General features: G+C 32.5%; 2 protein-coding genes across 2 annotated transcripts in view; both read left to right on the plus strand.

Moving 5' to 3' along the window:
* Positions 6,046-8,557, plus strand: LOC109344812 (benzyl alcohol O-benzoyltransferase-like). Its single transcript, XM_019583554.1, has 2 exons — positions 6,046-6,600; positions 7,396-8,557. The coding sequence occupies exons 1-2, from the start codon at positions 6,139-6,141 to the stop codon at positions 8,269-8,271; spliced, it is 1,338 nt and encodes a 445-aa protein (XP_019439099.1). The 5' UTR covers positions 6,046-6,138; the 3' UTR covers positions 8,272-8,557.
* Positions 15,518-16,042, plus strand: part of LOC109345435 (protein MON2 homolog) — a 42,121-nt gene continuing 41,596 nt past the window's right edge. The window contains exon 1 of the mRNA XM_019584430.1: positions 15,518-15,805. Within this exon, the coding sequence (XP_019439975.1) occupies positions 15,701-15,805 (105 nt within the window). The 5' untranslated portion in view covers positions 15,518-15,700. The remainder of the gene's footprint in view (positions 15,806-16,042) is intronic.

The following is a 16,042-nucleotide window of genomic DNA, read 5'->3' on the forward strand; positions in this document are numbered from 1 at the left end:
AATGAAATTGGTCAATGGAGACTTTAAAAAAAATTAATATTTCCTAAAATCTATACAGGAGTGACGAGTTTGGTTTAGGGAGAAGAAAAAATTATGAAACTCGGCAACCCCCCTAAAACTATGAAATTTATATGTACCTACTTCACCCCTATTAACGACTCTCAGATAATATTTCAGTCAGTGCACCTATAAAAAAGTTTGCTACCTAAAATGATAGGGATTTCAGAATCTTTATCCATTGAGTATCACAAAATTGATTTGGATAAGAAACATTGTACCTTAATAATACATCATCCATGATGTATATTAAAAAAGTGATGGATATGTTCACCAACTTCTCACACATGATATTAATACTTGTTCATAAATCAATTACAATCTTATTAAAGCTGTAATTTCATATTAAACACAAAATGGAAAAATTACTCAAAACCTTTTAGCTTATAAGATATATTTTGAATTAAAGCGTTGTATTCCTCACTTAACCAACAATTTCATAATTCTCTAGTTTTTTAGATTGATTAAGAAATTTGGTATATATTTTTTGGTTTAACCAATGATATTATCTCACCCTATAGGTAAGGAACTAATCATTTTCAAGTTATGTGATTGCATATTCCAATAAATATTATTCTCAATATTAAACTTTTGACCTTTTTTGTTCTATTTGAGAATTCAATAAAGTCTTACATCACTATATCAACACCTTGTGGGTAGAAATTTAAGATATGTAGACATTTGTTAGTTATTTAATGGAGAGCACATTGAGAAACAACTTCTTAAATATTTCTAAAAATTTCCCTAAAATTGTCTATCTAGCTTAGCCTTGACTAACCTTTACGGATAAGGAACTTGGGATTGGTATGAGAGAAGATGAATATAATTAGACACTTTTTAAGAAAGTTCTTTCTCAAATAAAAGAATTATCTAAGTAGATTCCTATTCCACTTATACTTTAATTTTTATCATGGTTCTTCCCCAAACTTGTTGGTCTCTTAATGAGTGACGGTTTGTATCCATTTACGCCATTATCTCATTCTTTCCCTTTTTATATTCCCTTATAGGAAAAGTCCTTTCAATTTATGGGCCACATGTAGCAAAAGTCTCATGATTGCTAGTACTTTACATATACTCGATTAACAACCTCTAGATGATCATAGAGAAAACAAAATTGTAATTTAATTGTGCTTAAATACAACATAATTAAGAATTAAGATTATATTTGGCACATCAATATCAAAGAACACAAAAAAAATATGCATGGATTATACAAGTGTAAGGTTTCCTCTTAAAGTGATAATGAGCATCAAATCTACAAGGATTTAAAATACCACTTAATAACTCAATTCAATTAGTTCTAACATGTATGAAATAGTTTGGTAGAAAGAGAATATAAAGATAAAAAAAAAACAGAAAATATATTGTTTGATCAAATAAGTTTAGATTAGATAATCTAAATAATTCACATAAGGAAGATCCTACAATAGTGGGTACCACAATGACATAGATGAATCTTAACGGACCGCATCATTAACAAAGCTTGACATTATTAAGGGTGAATCATAGAGAGATAGATAATGTTCTCTTCCAAGATACATAATATGTTTTTCACTTAATTCAAATTTACTATCATGATAATTGTATTCAACCATGTCCATTACTATGTCTCATGGCAATCCAATATATCCAGTATTCATAAAAGATTGAAGTATTGTCCCCCAAATACTTTATATGAATATGTTAACTAGGACTAGCAGTGAATCGAATCAATTCGGTATTTATTTGAAACTCGACTCGTTATTTAGCTCGATAAACTTGGTTCATGAACCAAATGAACTGAACTTAAGCTGGAAATTGAACTCGTTAATTAAATAAACGATCTGAACTTGAGTTGGATATAGTTCGACTTGTTAGGTTCACGAGTTGACTCGATATATATATATATATAACTTTTTGCACTATTTTTAAATTTTAATTAATTATTTGAGTTGTCCAAATGAACCATTCGAACTGAACTGAATAGTTTGTGAACTTTAACCGAGTCAAACTCGAGCTAAAAAAATAACTCATATCGAACTCGAGCTAAAAAAATAACTCATATCGAACTCGAATCGAGTTTCGAGATGAACTAATTCTTATCGAGTTGAACTTTGATTCAACTCGTTTCCAATCCTAATGTCTACTGTCAACTGAATGAGTAACATGCAATCTCAAAAAAAGAAGATGGAAACAATCAATTATTCATGACAATGTATCAAGGGCATAGCCCACTCCTAAGAGCTACTCACTCATAAATAAATTAAAAGCAAAAGAGAAATAAAGGAAAGACACCATACGTGGAAGCCTCGACCATTGTCGCTCTTTAACAATATAACCTAAGGGTTAGTTTGGGAGTTGGATTTTGGAGGGGAGGGAAAGGGAAGGCTTGAGAACCACAAAATACACTTGTTTCATAGCTCTCAAGCCTTTCATTCCCCTCCCTTCCCCTTCAAAATCTAACTCCCAAACTAACCCTAAAAGTTTAAAGAGAAAGACTTATGTGGAGACGCAACCATGAAGAGACAACTAATAAGATCCTGACAATACATTAATATTTTAATTTTAATTAAATTTAATCTTAAATGATAACATCAAAATATTTAAATATACTTGTCTTCAAATATAATATATTACATGCGTCTTCATACAAATTTTTTTCAACTTGAAAAACTACACCTTAAAAAGTAAAAGTATTAAAAGTGTTTTTTAATGAACTACTGATAAATATGTTATAATAATTAGTTTGAATTCCATAAGATAGGATTGAGAAATATATATATCTTTTTGTAATATTGAAAGTATTCATTGATCTTTTGGCGAGAGATTAATCTCTTTCGAGATGAGTTGATATCTTTCAACAAGTATCACTTATAAGAATCAAAATTATGAATTTTTTAATCATTTTGGAGATTTAACAGGACCTTACATTATTAAATCAATGGTCATGATCGACAAATATGTCCTAATGGGATGTTGACCTAACTTTAGTTTATTAAAAACCTTAACTACTTTTGATAGTGCCAATTAAAGACCATTGTCGGATCACTATAATACTCGTGCTTCGTATGGAGAGGCAAGAAATGTTTGGTTGATAAAATCCCTAACTGGCTACCAAATTTATAGAGGAAATTATTCCGTGAACCTTACGGCAGGTAAGCCATGTGGTGTTCTTTTTTTTTTTGTTATATTAAAAGTAACTACTCATTTTCATTTCTTATCTTTTTAGATCAATTTAGTTCTTAAAAAAAATCAAAATAGTTCTTAAATTTTTTAAATGTTGGGTAAATTAATCATTTTTGGATCAATTTAGTTCTTATAAAGTATTATAAAATATACTAAAAATGATTAATTTGACCTATATTTTGAAATTTTTGGAACCACTTTAGGTTTTTTTTAAAGACTAAATTGATAAAATCGAAAAATATGAGAGACTAAAATAGATATTTACTCTTATATTAATGATGTCCACCAGCAGTTAATTAAATAGAGATTATGACTTTTAATAAACTGCAATCTTTGTCATTAGTGATTTAATTATAAATCTCATAGTTACTAATCCAGATCAATTCAACCGAAAAACCAACAAATTTATTTGTTGATTAATATGGGTAGTCAGTTGGACTAGCTATGCATACGAATCGTTGAAAACCAATGCAAGCTTATCAAAATTGAACTAAAATGGTCAGTTTCGAATCAAAATGTCCCTGACTGCAATGCATCACCACTTACCACCAGGTTACTTGCAATTATATATTTTTACCATTTTCCCAAGTAAATAATATAGCCACTTATTATATTTATTTATTATATAAATAAATATAACTTTTATTATTAATATGCTTTAATTAGTGAAATATTTATTGTACTATTATATCAATATCTTAATTGGTTTGATGATCAAGATAATATTAATAATATCGATATATGTTGAGTTATAATAATAGATTTTAGAGTGTAATATCTATGTGCTGACAATGTAAAGATTTATATATAGTCATTATATTATCAATCATTCATTTTTATTACTTTATATGTAAGAGTTAATGATGATTGAAAATGAATGACAAATAATAATATAATGACAGTATAAAAATTCCCAATTATCAGTATATACATTTTTTCTATAAATTTTAAGGAAAAGTGAAAACATGGTACGGATGTTGCAATATTTGTGGTGAAGAAGGACATGCAATTTTAAAAATAAAAAACTAATACAAAATGAAGCCGTTTTGTTTTAAAATATTGAAAAAATAAAGGGAAAATGATATTGTGTTGATGAGTTATACAAAATTCCAACAAAGATTGTTTTTATGTGGTCACGGTTGATCAACTCCGTTAATATTAGTAAATACATAAAGATAGAAGGACTAATGTCACTGTACATTTCAAAAATTAAGGATCAAGATGTCACTGTACATTTTATAAACTTGATATTAATAACTTCCTATGCGAAAAACTCGTTTACTATTCCTATATATTATTAAAATATTTACTATTTTATTTAGGATAAACTTTCATCCCAACCACCCATTTCATTTTTAATTATCTATATCTATACTATATATAAAGGCAAAACTTGAAATAACTTCCCTCATGGTGTAATTTTCATTTCTTATATTACCCTTAACATTATTTAATTTCTACAAAAAAACTATATAATCCTAAGCAATTACCACCAATACATTAATTAACTACATATCTCACCTTAAATTAAAACATTTTCATGAACAAAAAAAATATAATATATAAAAATTGAATATGTAGTATGCACTAAGTGCCTATACATACTAGTTATATATAAAGCCAAAATGTAATGTGACTTCCACCATGATGTAATTTTCATTTCTTATTTTGTCTTTTACATTATTTAATTTTTACAAAAAACCATATAATCCTAATTAACCGCTACCAACACATTAATTAACCACATTTCTGAACATAAACTAAATATTATCATAAAGACATAAAAATTATAATATAAAGTACACTGAATACAACAAAAATATTCTAATTATAAAAAATGAAATATATAAGAATTAAATACATAATATTATACAATATTAATCGGCAGACACGAAATGCCTGTACACACGCTAGTGATAATAATTAAAAATCCTAGGGAGATATGATTAAGCAACTACATTAACAATGCGCATGCCCAAAATGACACAACACAAGACCTCACCATTGCAAATTGGGCCTCCTCCCCCTTTGAACTTATATTTTTAATATAAAATGACTGTTGAATTTTTTTGTATAACTAATAGTATTTAATTATCTTATTCTTAAGGGACTAATTTCTTTTAAGATGTATAAATATATCTTATAACTAGTATTACTCTCGGGAAACAAATTTTTGATATTTTGATCTATTTAAGGATATAGTAAAATTTTATACCATTAGATCAATACATTGTTAGAACAATGTTTATTGATATTATACATAAAGAATAATTTAGGGAATTGGTAAAGGAATAATATATGGAAAAGATTTAAATTAGCTTTATGAATCATGCTCAAGCTTTATATCTCATTCCCACCTCTTTATTTTCACAAGCCAAGCATGAACCCTAATATTGGAGTTCATGTGACTCATTCACACTCCTAATTATGATTTACTAGATGATACAAGTTCATAATTTTTATTTGTCTTTCTAACATATTTAATTGTTTGTCTATGGAATTAAGACAATATTAATCGTGGTTTTTTTTTTTCCGATTTTAGTAGTTAATAAGAGAGATAATAAATATAATATAATGATTATAATATTATAAAGATAACGTATATGTAAATTAGATAAATACTTACATAAAATTAACACAATCCCTTGCAAATACTTAAAAAAGGAATAATTGAAATAACTTAAATCTCATCCATAATAGTACGATATGGGTGTAAAAATAACATACAAATTTATTTCCACTTAGCCTTATCCATCATCAATCAATAACTTATTTTTATTCTAGAAACAAAACATACGTATGATTTTCAAGCCTCATCTCCATTATAAAATCCTTCATGATCATAACCCAAACCCCATTCACTCACAACACTTCAACCCATCATTACTCTTCTTCCAACCCCCTTCACAAGCAATAATGGCTTTTTCTAACAACTTAGAACCTTCATCTCCCCCTCTAGTGTTCACAGTGCACAGAAAAGAACCTGAGTTAGTTGCTCCAGCCACCCCTACCCCACATGAAATAAAGCAACTTTCTGACATAGATGCTCAAAGTGGTATTCATGTCAATATTCCAGTCATACAGTTCTACAGTAATGATCCATCAAATGAAGGAAAAGATCCAGTGAAAACCATTAGAGATGCACTTTCACGAGCACTTGTGCCCTATTACCCACTTGCTGGTAGGGTTAGGGAAGGCTCTGGTGGGAAACTCTTGGTGGATTGTAATGAAGAGGGAGTGATGTTCATTGAGGCTGATGCAGATGTTACACTTGAACAATTTGGTGAACTTAAATCTCCATTTCCTTGCTTTGAAGAACTCCTTTATGAGGCTCCAGGTTCAGAAGGAGTTATTAATTCTCCTATTCTTCTTATACAGGTTAAACACGCTAAATATAATCTTTGTTATCTTTCATTTCATCATTGTGGAAGAGAAAATAGACATGCTAAATCACTATGATCCTTTGAAGGGTAAACAAAGGTTAACGAGTTTTTCATATGGCATCTAAGTAGAGAATGATATTAAAAAACATGAAATTGATATTGTTATGTATAATATAGTTTTAACTCAAGGAGACAGCCTACCAACAAGGAGTTGGTCTATTAACGTAAGGTACAACTGGATCCCAAGGTTGATGGTTCAATTTCTAGTAGCGACGCTTGTTGGGAGAATCAACTACGAATCTGAAATGAATTAGTTCCTTACCAAAAAAGGTGAGGATACCATTGGTAGTACAAAAAAACTAAAAAAGACAACATAACACGTCGTTGGTCTAGTGGTGTAAGTCTCGCCACATTAATAGAAAGACAAAAAAGCCAAGGATTCAATTCTTGGAAGCGATACGTGTTGGGAGGAACAACCACAAAACCAAAATGTATTAATTCCTTACAAAAAAAAGTGAAGAAATAATCTTAGTAATACTAAAAAAACTCAACTATGGTGGTAGTTGAAAATAACAAAATTATAATCATAAAATAAGCTAATATTTTTTTGAAAGACCTACAGAAATTAGTCATTAAGGTAAGCAGCCATGATAGGTACTAGGTAGTATTTATATCATTTCAATATTTTTTAGTAAAAATAAATTACTTTAATATAATGTCAGGTTCGAGTATATATTTTTTATTGCATAAACATTTGAATGTTTCCATTGCTTTGTATCTCAAATGATAGGTTACACGTCTCAAGTGTGGTGGTTTCAGCTTTGCCCTCAGCTTCAACCATACCATGACCGATGGAGGTGGTGTGATTCTATTCATGTATACCTTAGCCCAAATTGCTGCAGGTCACGAACCTTCCCTTCCACCACCCGTGTGGCGTAGGGAGCTCTTAATCGCAAGGGATCCACCACAAGTTACACAAAGCCACCATGAATACGAACAATTAACTGATACCAGCAATGTTGTTCCTACTGATTTTACACAACATTCTTTCTTCTTTGGACCAGCCCAGATAGATACTATCCGTCGCTTGCTTCCTAATCATATTAGTCAATCATCATCCACCTTTGAGGTCCTCACATCATACATTTGGCGTTGTCGGACAAAAGCACTTCAATTAGACCCAGAAGAAGATGTTCGAATGTTGTGCGTAACCAATACACGCGACAAGTTTAACCCTCCATTACCCGTTGGTTATTATGGAAACTGTTTTGCTCTCGCTGCAGCGGTCACCACTGCAGGGAAACTTACAACAGAACCACTCGAGTATGCACTAGACTTAATAAAAAATGCAATTGGTAAAATCAATGATGAATACATGCATTCTTTGGCAGATCTAATGGTAACAAAAGGATTTCCCTTATTCACAATAGTAAATTCTATCCTTGTGTTGGATACAACTGAAGCAGGATTTAGAGATGTAGATTTTGGATGGGGTAAGGCACTTTATGGTGGAATTGCTAAAGCTGGAGCAGGGGCTTTTCCATCAGTAAATTTTCATGTTCCTTATAAAAATTCTGAAGGGGTGGAAGGTATATTGGTTCTAGTTTCTTTGCCTAGTCCAATTATGAAAATCTTTGCTAAAGAGTTGGATGACATGCTTAATTGAGAGCCACAAAAGGCTTGAGTGTGTGTGTGCCCTCTTAATTATATGTCTACCTTATAAAGTTTATATTATGTATGATTAAATCCACCTAGAGTGAATTATATTACATATGTATAAATAAAGTCACAGTGAGAGGGGTAATTAGTGTCATGGTTTTTTAAGTTGGGGAAAGTTCTTAGTTGAACTTTGTCTTATTATCATGATTGCATGGATTAAAAAATGATGATGATCTTCTACTAAATAAATTTATTCTATTTTTAATTAAGTTAGACATAGCTTCACGGCTGTAGCAGGAATGCAACAATAAATAAATAAATATATGGATGAGTACATATGGATATCATACTCACTTAATAAATTAATTAGAATGCTATCTTGTCATATGACATGCAGAAGAATAACATCACTTACTCTAACTTGCCCATTATATTGAACTTAATAATCTTCTAGACTCAATTAATAATTACAAAACTTTAAAAATGTAATCATTTATATGTAATTAATGGATCATATGACAATGTTCAATGGTCATATGCTCCTTCACAGTCAATTGTTCAATGGTCATATACCAATGTTCAATTATCATATTCTTCTATCAATTAAGGAGGGATTCTCAATATTTTTGTTGCAACCTTTTACTAATTTAGCATCATATTTATGCTACCCTCCAAATTTTATCCCAAACAACCTTGTCTTTTCTTTAACTAAATCTCCAGTTTGTAAAAATAATATAAATAATATATATAAATGATGAATTATATATTAACAATATATAATAATATTAAACTCGTGTAAAATTTAGAGAATAAAATAACATGAGAATTTACCAATTTTCAATGGCCAATCAAATACTCTGTTCCACAATTACTTATGTAGTACCTTCAAATAATGGTTGAAAATGAGATCCTCTCCAATATTGAAATGTGAAGTCCAAAGTGGTTTCTGATTTATAATTTTTTATATAAGAAATAAATTATAACATGTATCGTTCAATTTTTTTTAAAGAACCACTTTCCAATGGTTGCTGGTCGCAAACCGAAAGTTATGTTGCTGTGAAAATAAGCTGAATTTTATTTTAAATGGTCCAGCCTATATAATATATGAGCTTGTTAATTAAAGTCTACAACATGTTAAAAATAGTAGTATTTCAAAATCAGTTAGTTAGTTGAGACTCAAACTTACTATAAATGGTAGTGTTAATTCTTGAGTAAGCAATCAATACAATTGAATTCCCTTTTCTGCATAATCTCCTCTCTATTACTCTCATTGATTTTGCATACATTCTTTTCTTCTTCTCACAAACAACTTCTACTTTCTCTGTTTTGCATTTATGTTCCAACAAATTTGGTATCAAGAGCTAGGTTGAAGAAAACAAGAACACAAAGAAGCGTGAATCAGTATGGGACAGAGCAGTGACAACTTCCCAGCAAACTTCCCAATTCTTGATGGCAATAATTGGAACAAATGGAGAGTACAAATGAAGGCGTTAATGAGGTACCAAGAAGTTGATGAAATAGTTGAGCAGGGATTCCAACCCCTCATTGAAGGAGGAACAGAAGAACAAAGAAGAATGCACAAAGAGAACAAGAAGAAGGATTGCAAGGCAATGTTCCTATTGCATCAATGTGTGGATGAAGCACATTTTGAAAAAAATTCTGGTGCAGAAAACTCAAAAGAAGCTTGGTTGGTCCTTGAAGCTTGCAACCAGAGGGCAGAACAGTTGAAGAAAGTAAGGTTGCAAACACTTAGGCGCCAATATGAATTGATGCAGATGGAATCCAATGAGAGAGTAGCACAATTCTTCAACAAAGTGATCACACATACTAATGTGATGAAGGCATGTGGAGAGAAAATCAGTGACCAATCTATAATTGAGAAGATCCTAAGAACATTGACGCCAAGATTTGATCACATTGTTGTGGCAATTGAGGAATCAAAGAAGATTGAAGAGATGAAGGTACAAGATCTACAAGGATCCCTTGAAGCACATGAGCAAAGACTCATTAAAAGGTCCAATGCGAGACCAGTTGATCAAGCACTACAAGCTCAACTCACAGATAGAAGGAGCTTGAATGGAAGGAATGGATTTCGAAGCAGGGGTGCAAGAAGAGATTTCAGAGGAGGAAATAATAAGAATTTCCAGCAGAAGGATCATGACAAAACTGGTCATGGCACACAAGACTCAGAAAGAAGAGGAAGCTTAAGTCAATGGAGAGGTGGCAGAAGATCAATTGATAGGAAGAGAGTAAAGTGTTTCAACTGCAATAGAACTGGACATTTCTCAAATGAATGCAGGGCCTCTCTTGGATCAAACAATGATGGAGGCAAGTCACACACAGAAGCACATATGGTCAAAGAAGAAACAACTGAAAGTGAAGAACAACCCTTATTGCTCATGATGATTACAAACCAAGTAAACAAGAACAATGATGTGTGGTACATAGACTCAGGGTGTTCAAGCCACATGACAAGACATAGAGAATGGCTAGTGAACTTTGATGAAAGGAAGAAGAGTAATGTTAGATTTGCTGATAACATAATGATCCAAGCTAAAGACACTTGTGATGTGTTGATAAACAGAAAATATGGTAAACATGCTATAATAACAGATGTGCTCTATGTGCCAAACATGAAGAGCAACCTGATTAGCATGGGGCAACTACTTGAAAAGGGTTTCTCTATGGGTCTAATTGATGGATCTCTAGAAGTCTATGATCAAAAGAAGAAGTTGGTAATGAGAGCATCAATGGCTCCAAATAGAACATTTCAGATAAGCTTAGCAACCATTGAATCTCAATGTTTGTCTACTCCATCCTTAGCAGAAAATTCATGGTTATGGCATATGAGGTATGGACATCTAAACTTCAGAGATTTGAGTAAGTTGAACACACAAAATATGGTTGCAGGGCTACCTCTAATCCAACATCCTAAGAAGATGTGTGATAGTTGTGTGATAAGCAAACAACCAAGATCTTCATTCAGCAAACATACACCATCAAGAGCCAAGGAACTTCTACATGTGGTATACTCTGATGTGTGTGGACCTCTTGACACACCATCATTGGGAGGGAGCAGATACTTCATTACATTTGTGGATGAGCTAGGTAGAAGGGTCTGACTGTTCTTGATGAAAAACAAAAATGAGACCTTCTCAATGTTCAAACTGTTCAAGGCTCAAGTAGAAAAACAATCAGGAAAGAGCCTAAAAATCCTAAGGACAGATGGTGGAGGTGAGTTCAACTCAGGAGAATTTGGCAAATTCTATAGTGAGCAAGGCATTATGCATGAGGTGACTGCCCCCTACACACCCCAACATAATGGGATTGCAGAAAGAAGAAACAGAACCATAATGAATATGGTTAGAAGCATGTTGAGAAGCAAAGAACTCTCAAATGAATTTTTGGGAGAGGCAGCCTCAACAACTGCATATATACTCAACAGATGTCCCACCAAGAGGCTTGAAGATGTAGTTCATGAGGAAGCATGGTCAAGAATTAAACCAACAGTGAGACACATGAGAATATTTGGCTCAATCTGCTATAGACACATACCAGACCAAAGGAGAACAAAGCTGGATGATAGAGGTGAAGCAATGATCTTCCTTGGCTACAACAACACAAGATCCTATAAGTTGTATAGCCCTGAAACCAAGCAAGTGATGTTTAGCAGGGATGTTCAGTTTGATGAAGCAAGGTCAGTTAATGAGCTAAATAAGAAAGAATTCTGACCCTTTGGCAAAACTACACATAGAATGGGAGAATGATGTTGAGACATCTGAACTGAGAAGAGAAACACTTGCATACACTCAACAAGCAAACACTAGATCAACAAGGACAAAGAATCATCTTTCTTGGCTATCAGACTATGTGCTAAATTCAGATAACTTGGTGAGTTAGGAAGGTGAGGTTGTTCAACACATGGCATTTTATGCTGATATTGAACCAATCAGTTATGAAGAAGCAGTAAATAGTAGCACTTGGAGAGCAGCCATGCTTGAAGAAATCAAGTCCATAGAGAAGAATGATACTTGGGAATTGGCAGAATTACCACATAAGAAGAAGCCAACCACATTCAAGTGGATCTTCAAGGTGAAACTAAAACCAGATGGCACTATAGCTAAACACAAAGCAAGGCTAGTTGCCAAAGGTTTTATGCAGAAGGAAGGAATAGACTTCTCAGAGGTGTTTGCACCAGTAGCAAGATTTGAAACTATAAGACTCATTCTTGCAATAGCTAGCTGGAACAGATGGAGTCTTTGGCAATTGAATGTTAAATCTGCATTCCTGAATGGCCCTTTGGAGGAATTAGTTTATGTATCTCAGCCACCAGACTTCATCAGCAAAGGAAATGAGAATAAAGTGCTCGAGCTAAAGAAAGAACTTTATGGCTTGAGGCAAGCCCCAAGGGCATGGAACAAAAGGATTGACAAATTCTTGTCTAGCTATGGTTTTCAGAAGTGTGAGGTCCAGTATGGTGTTTACGTCAAGTCACTGAACCAGATTTGTGATGCCTTGTTCACATGCATGTATGTGGATGACTTATTGATCAAAGGAATCAATCAACTGCAATTCCTCTGAAACTCCTGCTGAAATGCACCTCAAACTAGACAAGGGTGAGCATGAAGAAGCTGTAAATGCACCATTGTTCAGACAAATGGTTGGCAGCTTGAGATATATCTACCATACAAGACCAGAGATTTGCTATAGTGTTGGACTAATCAGCAGGTTTATGTGTGATCTAAGGCATTCCCATATGTTGGCAGCAAAGAGAATTCCGAGATACCTGAAAGGGACTCTTGCTTTTGGTATCAGCTTCCCTCATCAAAGTGACAAGATTAGCTCAAAACTCTTAGCCTACTCTGAATCAGATTGGTGTAGGGACTTGATGGACAGAAAAAGCACTATGGGATATGTATTTATGATAGTAGGTGCTCCAATGTCATGGTGTTCTCAAAAGCAAAAGGTTGTGGCTCTATCAACTTGTGAAGCTGAGTACATTGTTGCCTGTACCACTACTTGCCAAGCAATATGGCTTTCTGCTTTGCTAATGGAACTAAGCATTGACATTGAAGACAAAATGGAGTTGCTGATAGACAACAAATCAGCAATTGATTTGGCAAAGAATCCGGTCTCACATGGAAGAAGCAAACACATTGAGACAAGGTATCACTACCTTAGACAGCAAGTTGCAGAGGGAAAACTGAAGCTCTCTCACTGCAAAAGTGAGCTTCAACTAGCTGACATTATGACCAAGCCTCTCAAGATAGAGAGATTCAAGGAATTGAGAAGGAAAATAGGTGTACAAGAAGTTGAGATTGATTGAATTTTGTGGCTGTCCTTGTTGCTGTTATTGTTGATTTTCGAATTATGGGGATGTTAAAAATAGTAGTATTTCAAAATCAGTTAGTTAGTTGGGACTCAAACTTACTATAAATGGTAGTGTTAATTCTTGAGCAAGCAATCAATACAATTGAATTCCCTTTTCTGCATAATCTCCTCTCTATTACTCTCATTGATTTTGCATACTTTCTTTTCTTCTTCCTAATGTCTTTTCTTTTCTTCTTCTCACAAACAACTTCTACTTTCTCTGTTTTGCATTTGTGTTCCAACAAAACATACCTATTAATCTATTGAAAAACTTGTTATACTATAAGACATTTATATAGGTAATGTATTTCTCTAAATATGTTTATAGGTTTTCTTTTAAATTAAGCCATCTAACATTAAAAAATAAATTATACTTTTATATCTAAAATTAATATATAATTATATTAGTTATATTAATATATAATAATATAAATATTATTATTCTATTAGGTTTAATAAATGTTTTATATGACCTAAAATTTGATATATTAAGCTAAATATACTTTAAAAAAAATGATATATTTATGAAAAAAGTGTGATCTATTCTATTACAAATCAAGTGACAAAACTATTGTAAGGGGTGTGAACTATTTTCATATTACATGCCTACATATGTCGGGGTTAAAATTCAAACTAACCATTCAACCAGTAAAGATTCAACAACACCTCACATGGATTGGTCCCAAACAAATAGATGTTACTTGTTTATTAGGCAAGGATGTTGCTTGTTTAGTAGGCCATGCCCATGCTTCCAGCATAGCACGTAGCGGAAAAAGATTTCTCACCGATTCATCGAGTTATCAATGAGGCCGGTTTCTTAAGAAAATTAGTTTTATAGGAATGGGCTTCTAAATCAATATATTTTGAGGATGAGTCTATATGAAAAAGGGTGTTTTTACTTTTGAAATCTGAATAATATTCATTATAAAAGTGTTTTTTCATATTGTATACATCGAAAGATGTGATTACTTTGAATCTTAACATTCTTAGTGGATGTGAAAGAGAGAACGATTCTGAGAATTGAATTCTCATACAAATTTTATCTCATATAATTTGATTGACTTAGATCCTTATTGAAACAATTGTTAGAATTAAATTCTCATACAAATTTTATCTCATATAATTGGATCGACTTAGATTCTTATTGAAACAATTGTTTTATCACGTGTAAGATAAATATTATTTGTTATCAAAGATAAGATTCAAAATCCATTTATATAATTTTTATCATGAAAAATATATTAGTTCTGGATGAAGGAGAATAATATAATTTTGTGCACTTTGAATAATTATGTTTTTACATCATTTTTTTTCTACATATCTTCTTATGTATATACACTAGACACTGGTTTTGAAGACAATAATAAATAAATAATGAATAATTATAACTGCTATCATTATTATATTATAGTATTCAATGCCATCAAACTTAATGTCAACAATAACAAAATCATTTTTGTATTCAATCTCTTGACATCACTCTAATAAATCATCTAGAGTCATAAAAACCTTCAATTTTTGATATCTTTGGTAACACCACCCTTTCCTCATATATTCACCAATCAATCCAAACATTAATGAAAAGGTAAATATATCTTTCTAAAATAGAAAAAACAAAAACACAAAAGGAGACGTTAGTATAATATGGAATACCCTATTGGATTCCTAAAATGATACTAAGCTGAATGCCAAATATTTAATTACTTGAAGTGATACTTGTTGGAATAAATATACATACACTAAAAATAGAATACAAGTTAACAGTTATCTTGGTTATAACAAAAAAACAGAATGGACTGCCACAAGGAAAGGTACTTTGGGCCAGGAGATCAGAGAGCACATGCTTCAAAGCCCAAATACCCTTCTCCCTCATGGACCATGTCCCACACATCGCATTCGCACGTGTGATTTGCACCGGATCTATGTCCCTCCCTTTCTGCGTCAAGATCTACGACCACTGCACTGCAATTCTTCACCACCTTCTCTGTATTGAAACCTCACAATACTCATATCAATAGTCATTCATCGTTCTGAGATTCCTATCTGCTGAAGAGAGAGCTTCCGAGATGGCTTTCATGGCGGTCTTGGAATCCGATCTTCGCGCTCTCTCTGCTGAAGCTCGCCGTCGCTATCCTGCTGTTAAAGACGGCGCCGAACACGCAATTCTCAAGGTTAGTTACTTTTCAATGCGATTTCCGTAGCTCGTTTCACATTTTTCGCTACGTATTAGTGATCTTGAATTGCGTCTGGTTGTAGCTGTTAGTTAAGTGTTATTTTGAAAGAGGTTTGTCGGAATCTGGATAATCTGCTGAACCGGTCGGTTTCTGGCCTTAAGATCGAGCAGGTATTTATAGGTATATCTTAGAGAGAGAAAGTAGAGTGAGAAAACATGCCATTCCCTTATGGTT

Source organism: Lupinus angustifolius, chromosome LG04, assembly GCF_001865875.1.
Source record: "Lupinus angustifolius cultivar Tanjil chromosome LG04, LupAngTanjil_v1.0, whole genome shotgun sequence".
In the NCBI taxonomy this organism is placed as follows: Eukaryota; Viridiplantae; Streptophyta; class Magnoliopsida; order Fabales; family Fabaceae; genus Lupinus; species Lupinus angustifolius.

Bases quoted from the DNA above. Each gene is read 5' to 3' on its own strand.
- LOC109344812 (XM_019583554.1), top strand. From the start codon at position 6,139: ATGGCTTTTTCTAACAACTTAGAACCTTCATCTCCCCCTCTAGTGTTC. The intron at 6,601-7,395 runs GTTAAACACGCT...CTCAAATGATAG, and splicing joins CTCCTATTCTTCTTATACAG to GTTACACGTCTCAAGTGTGG.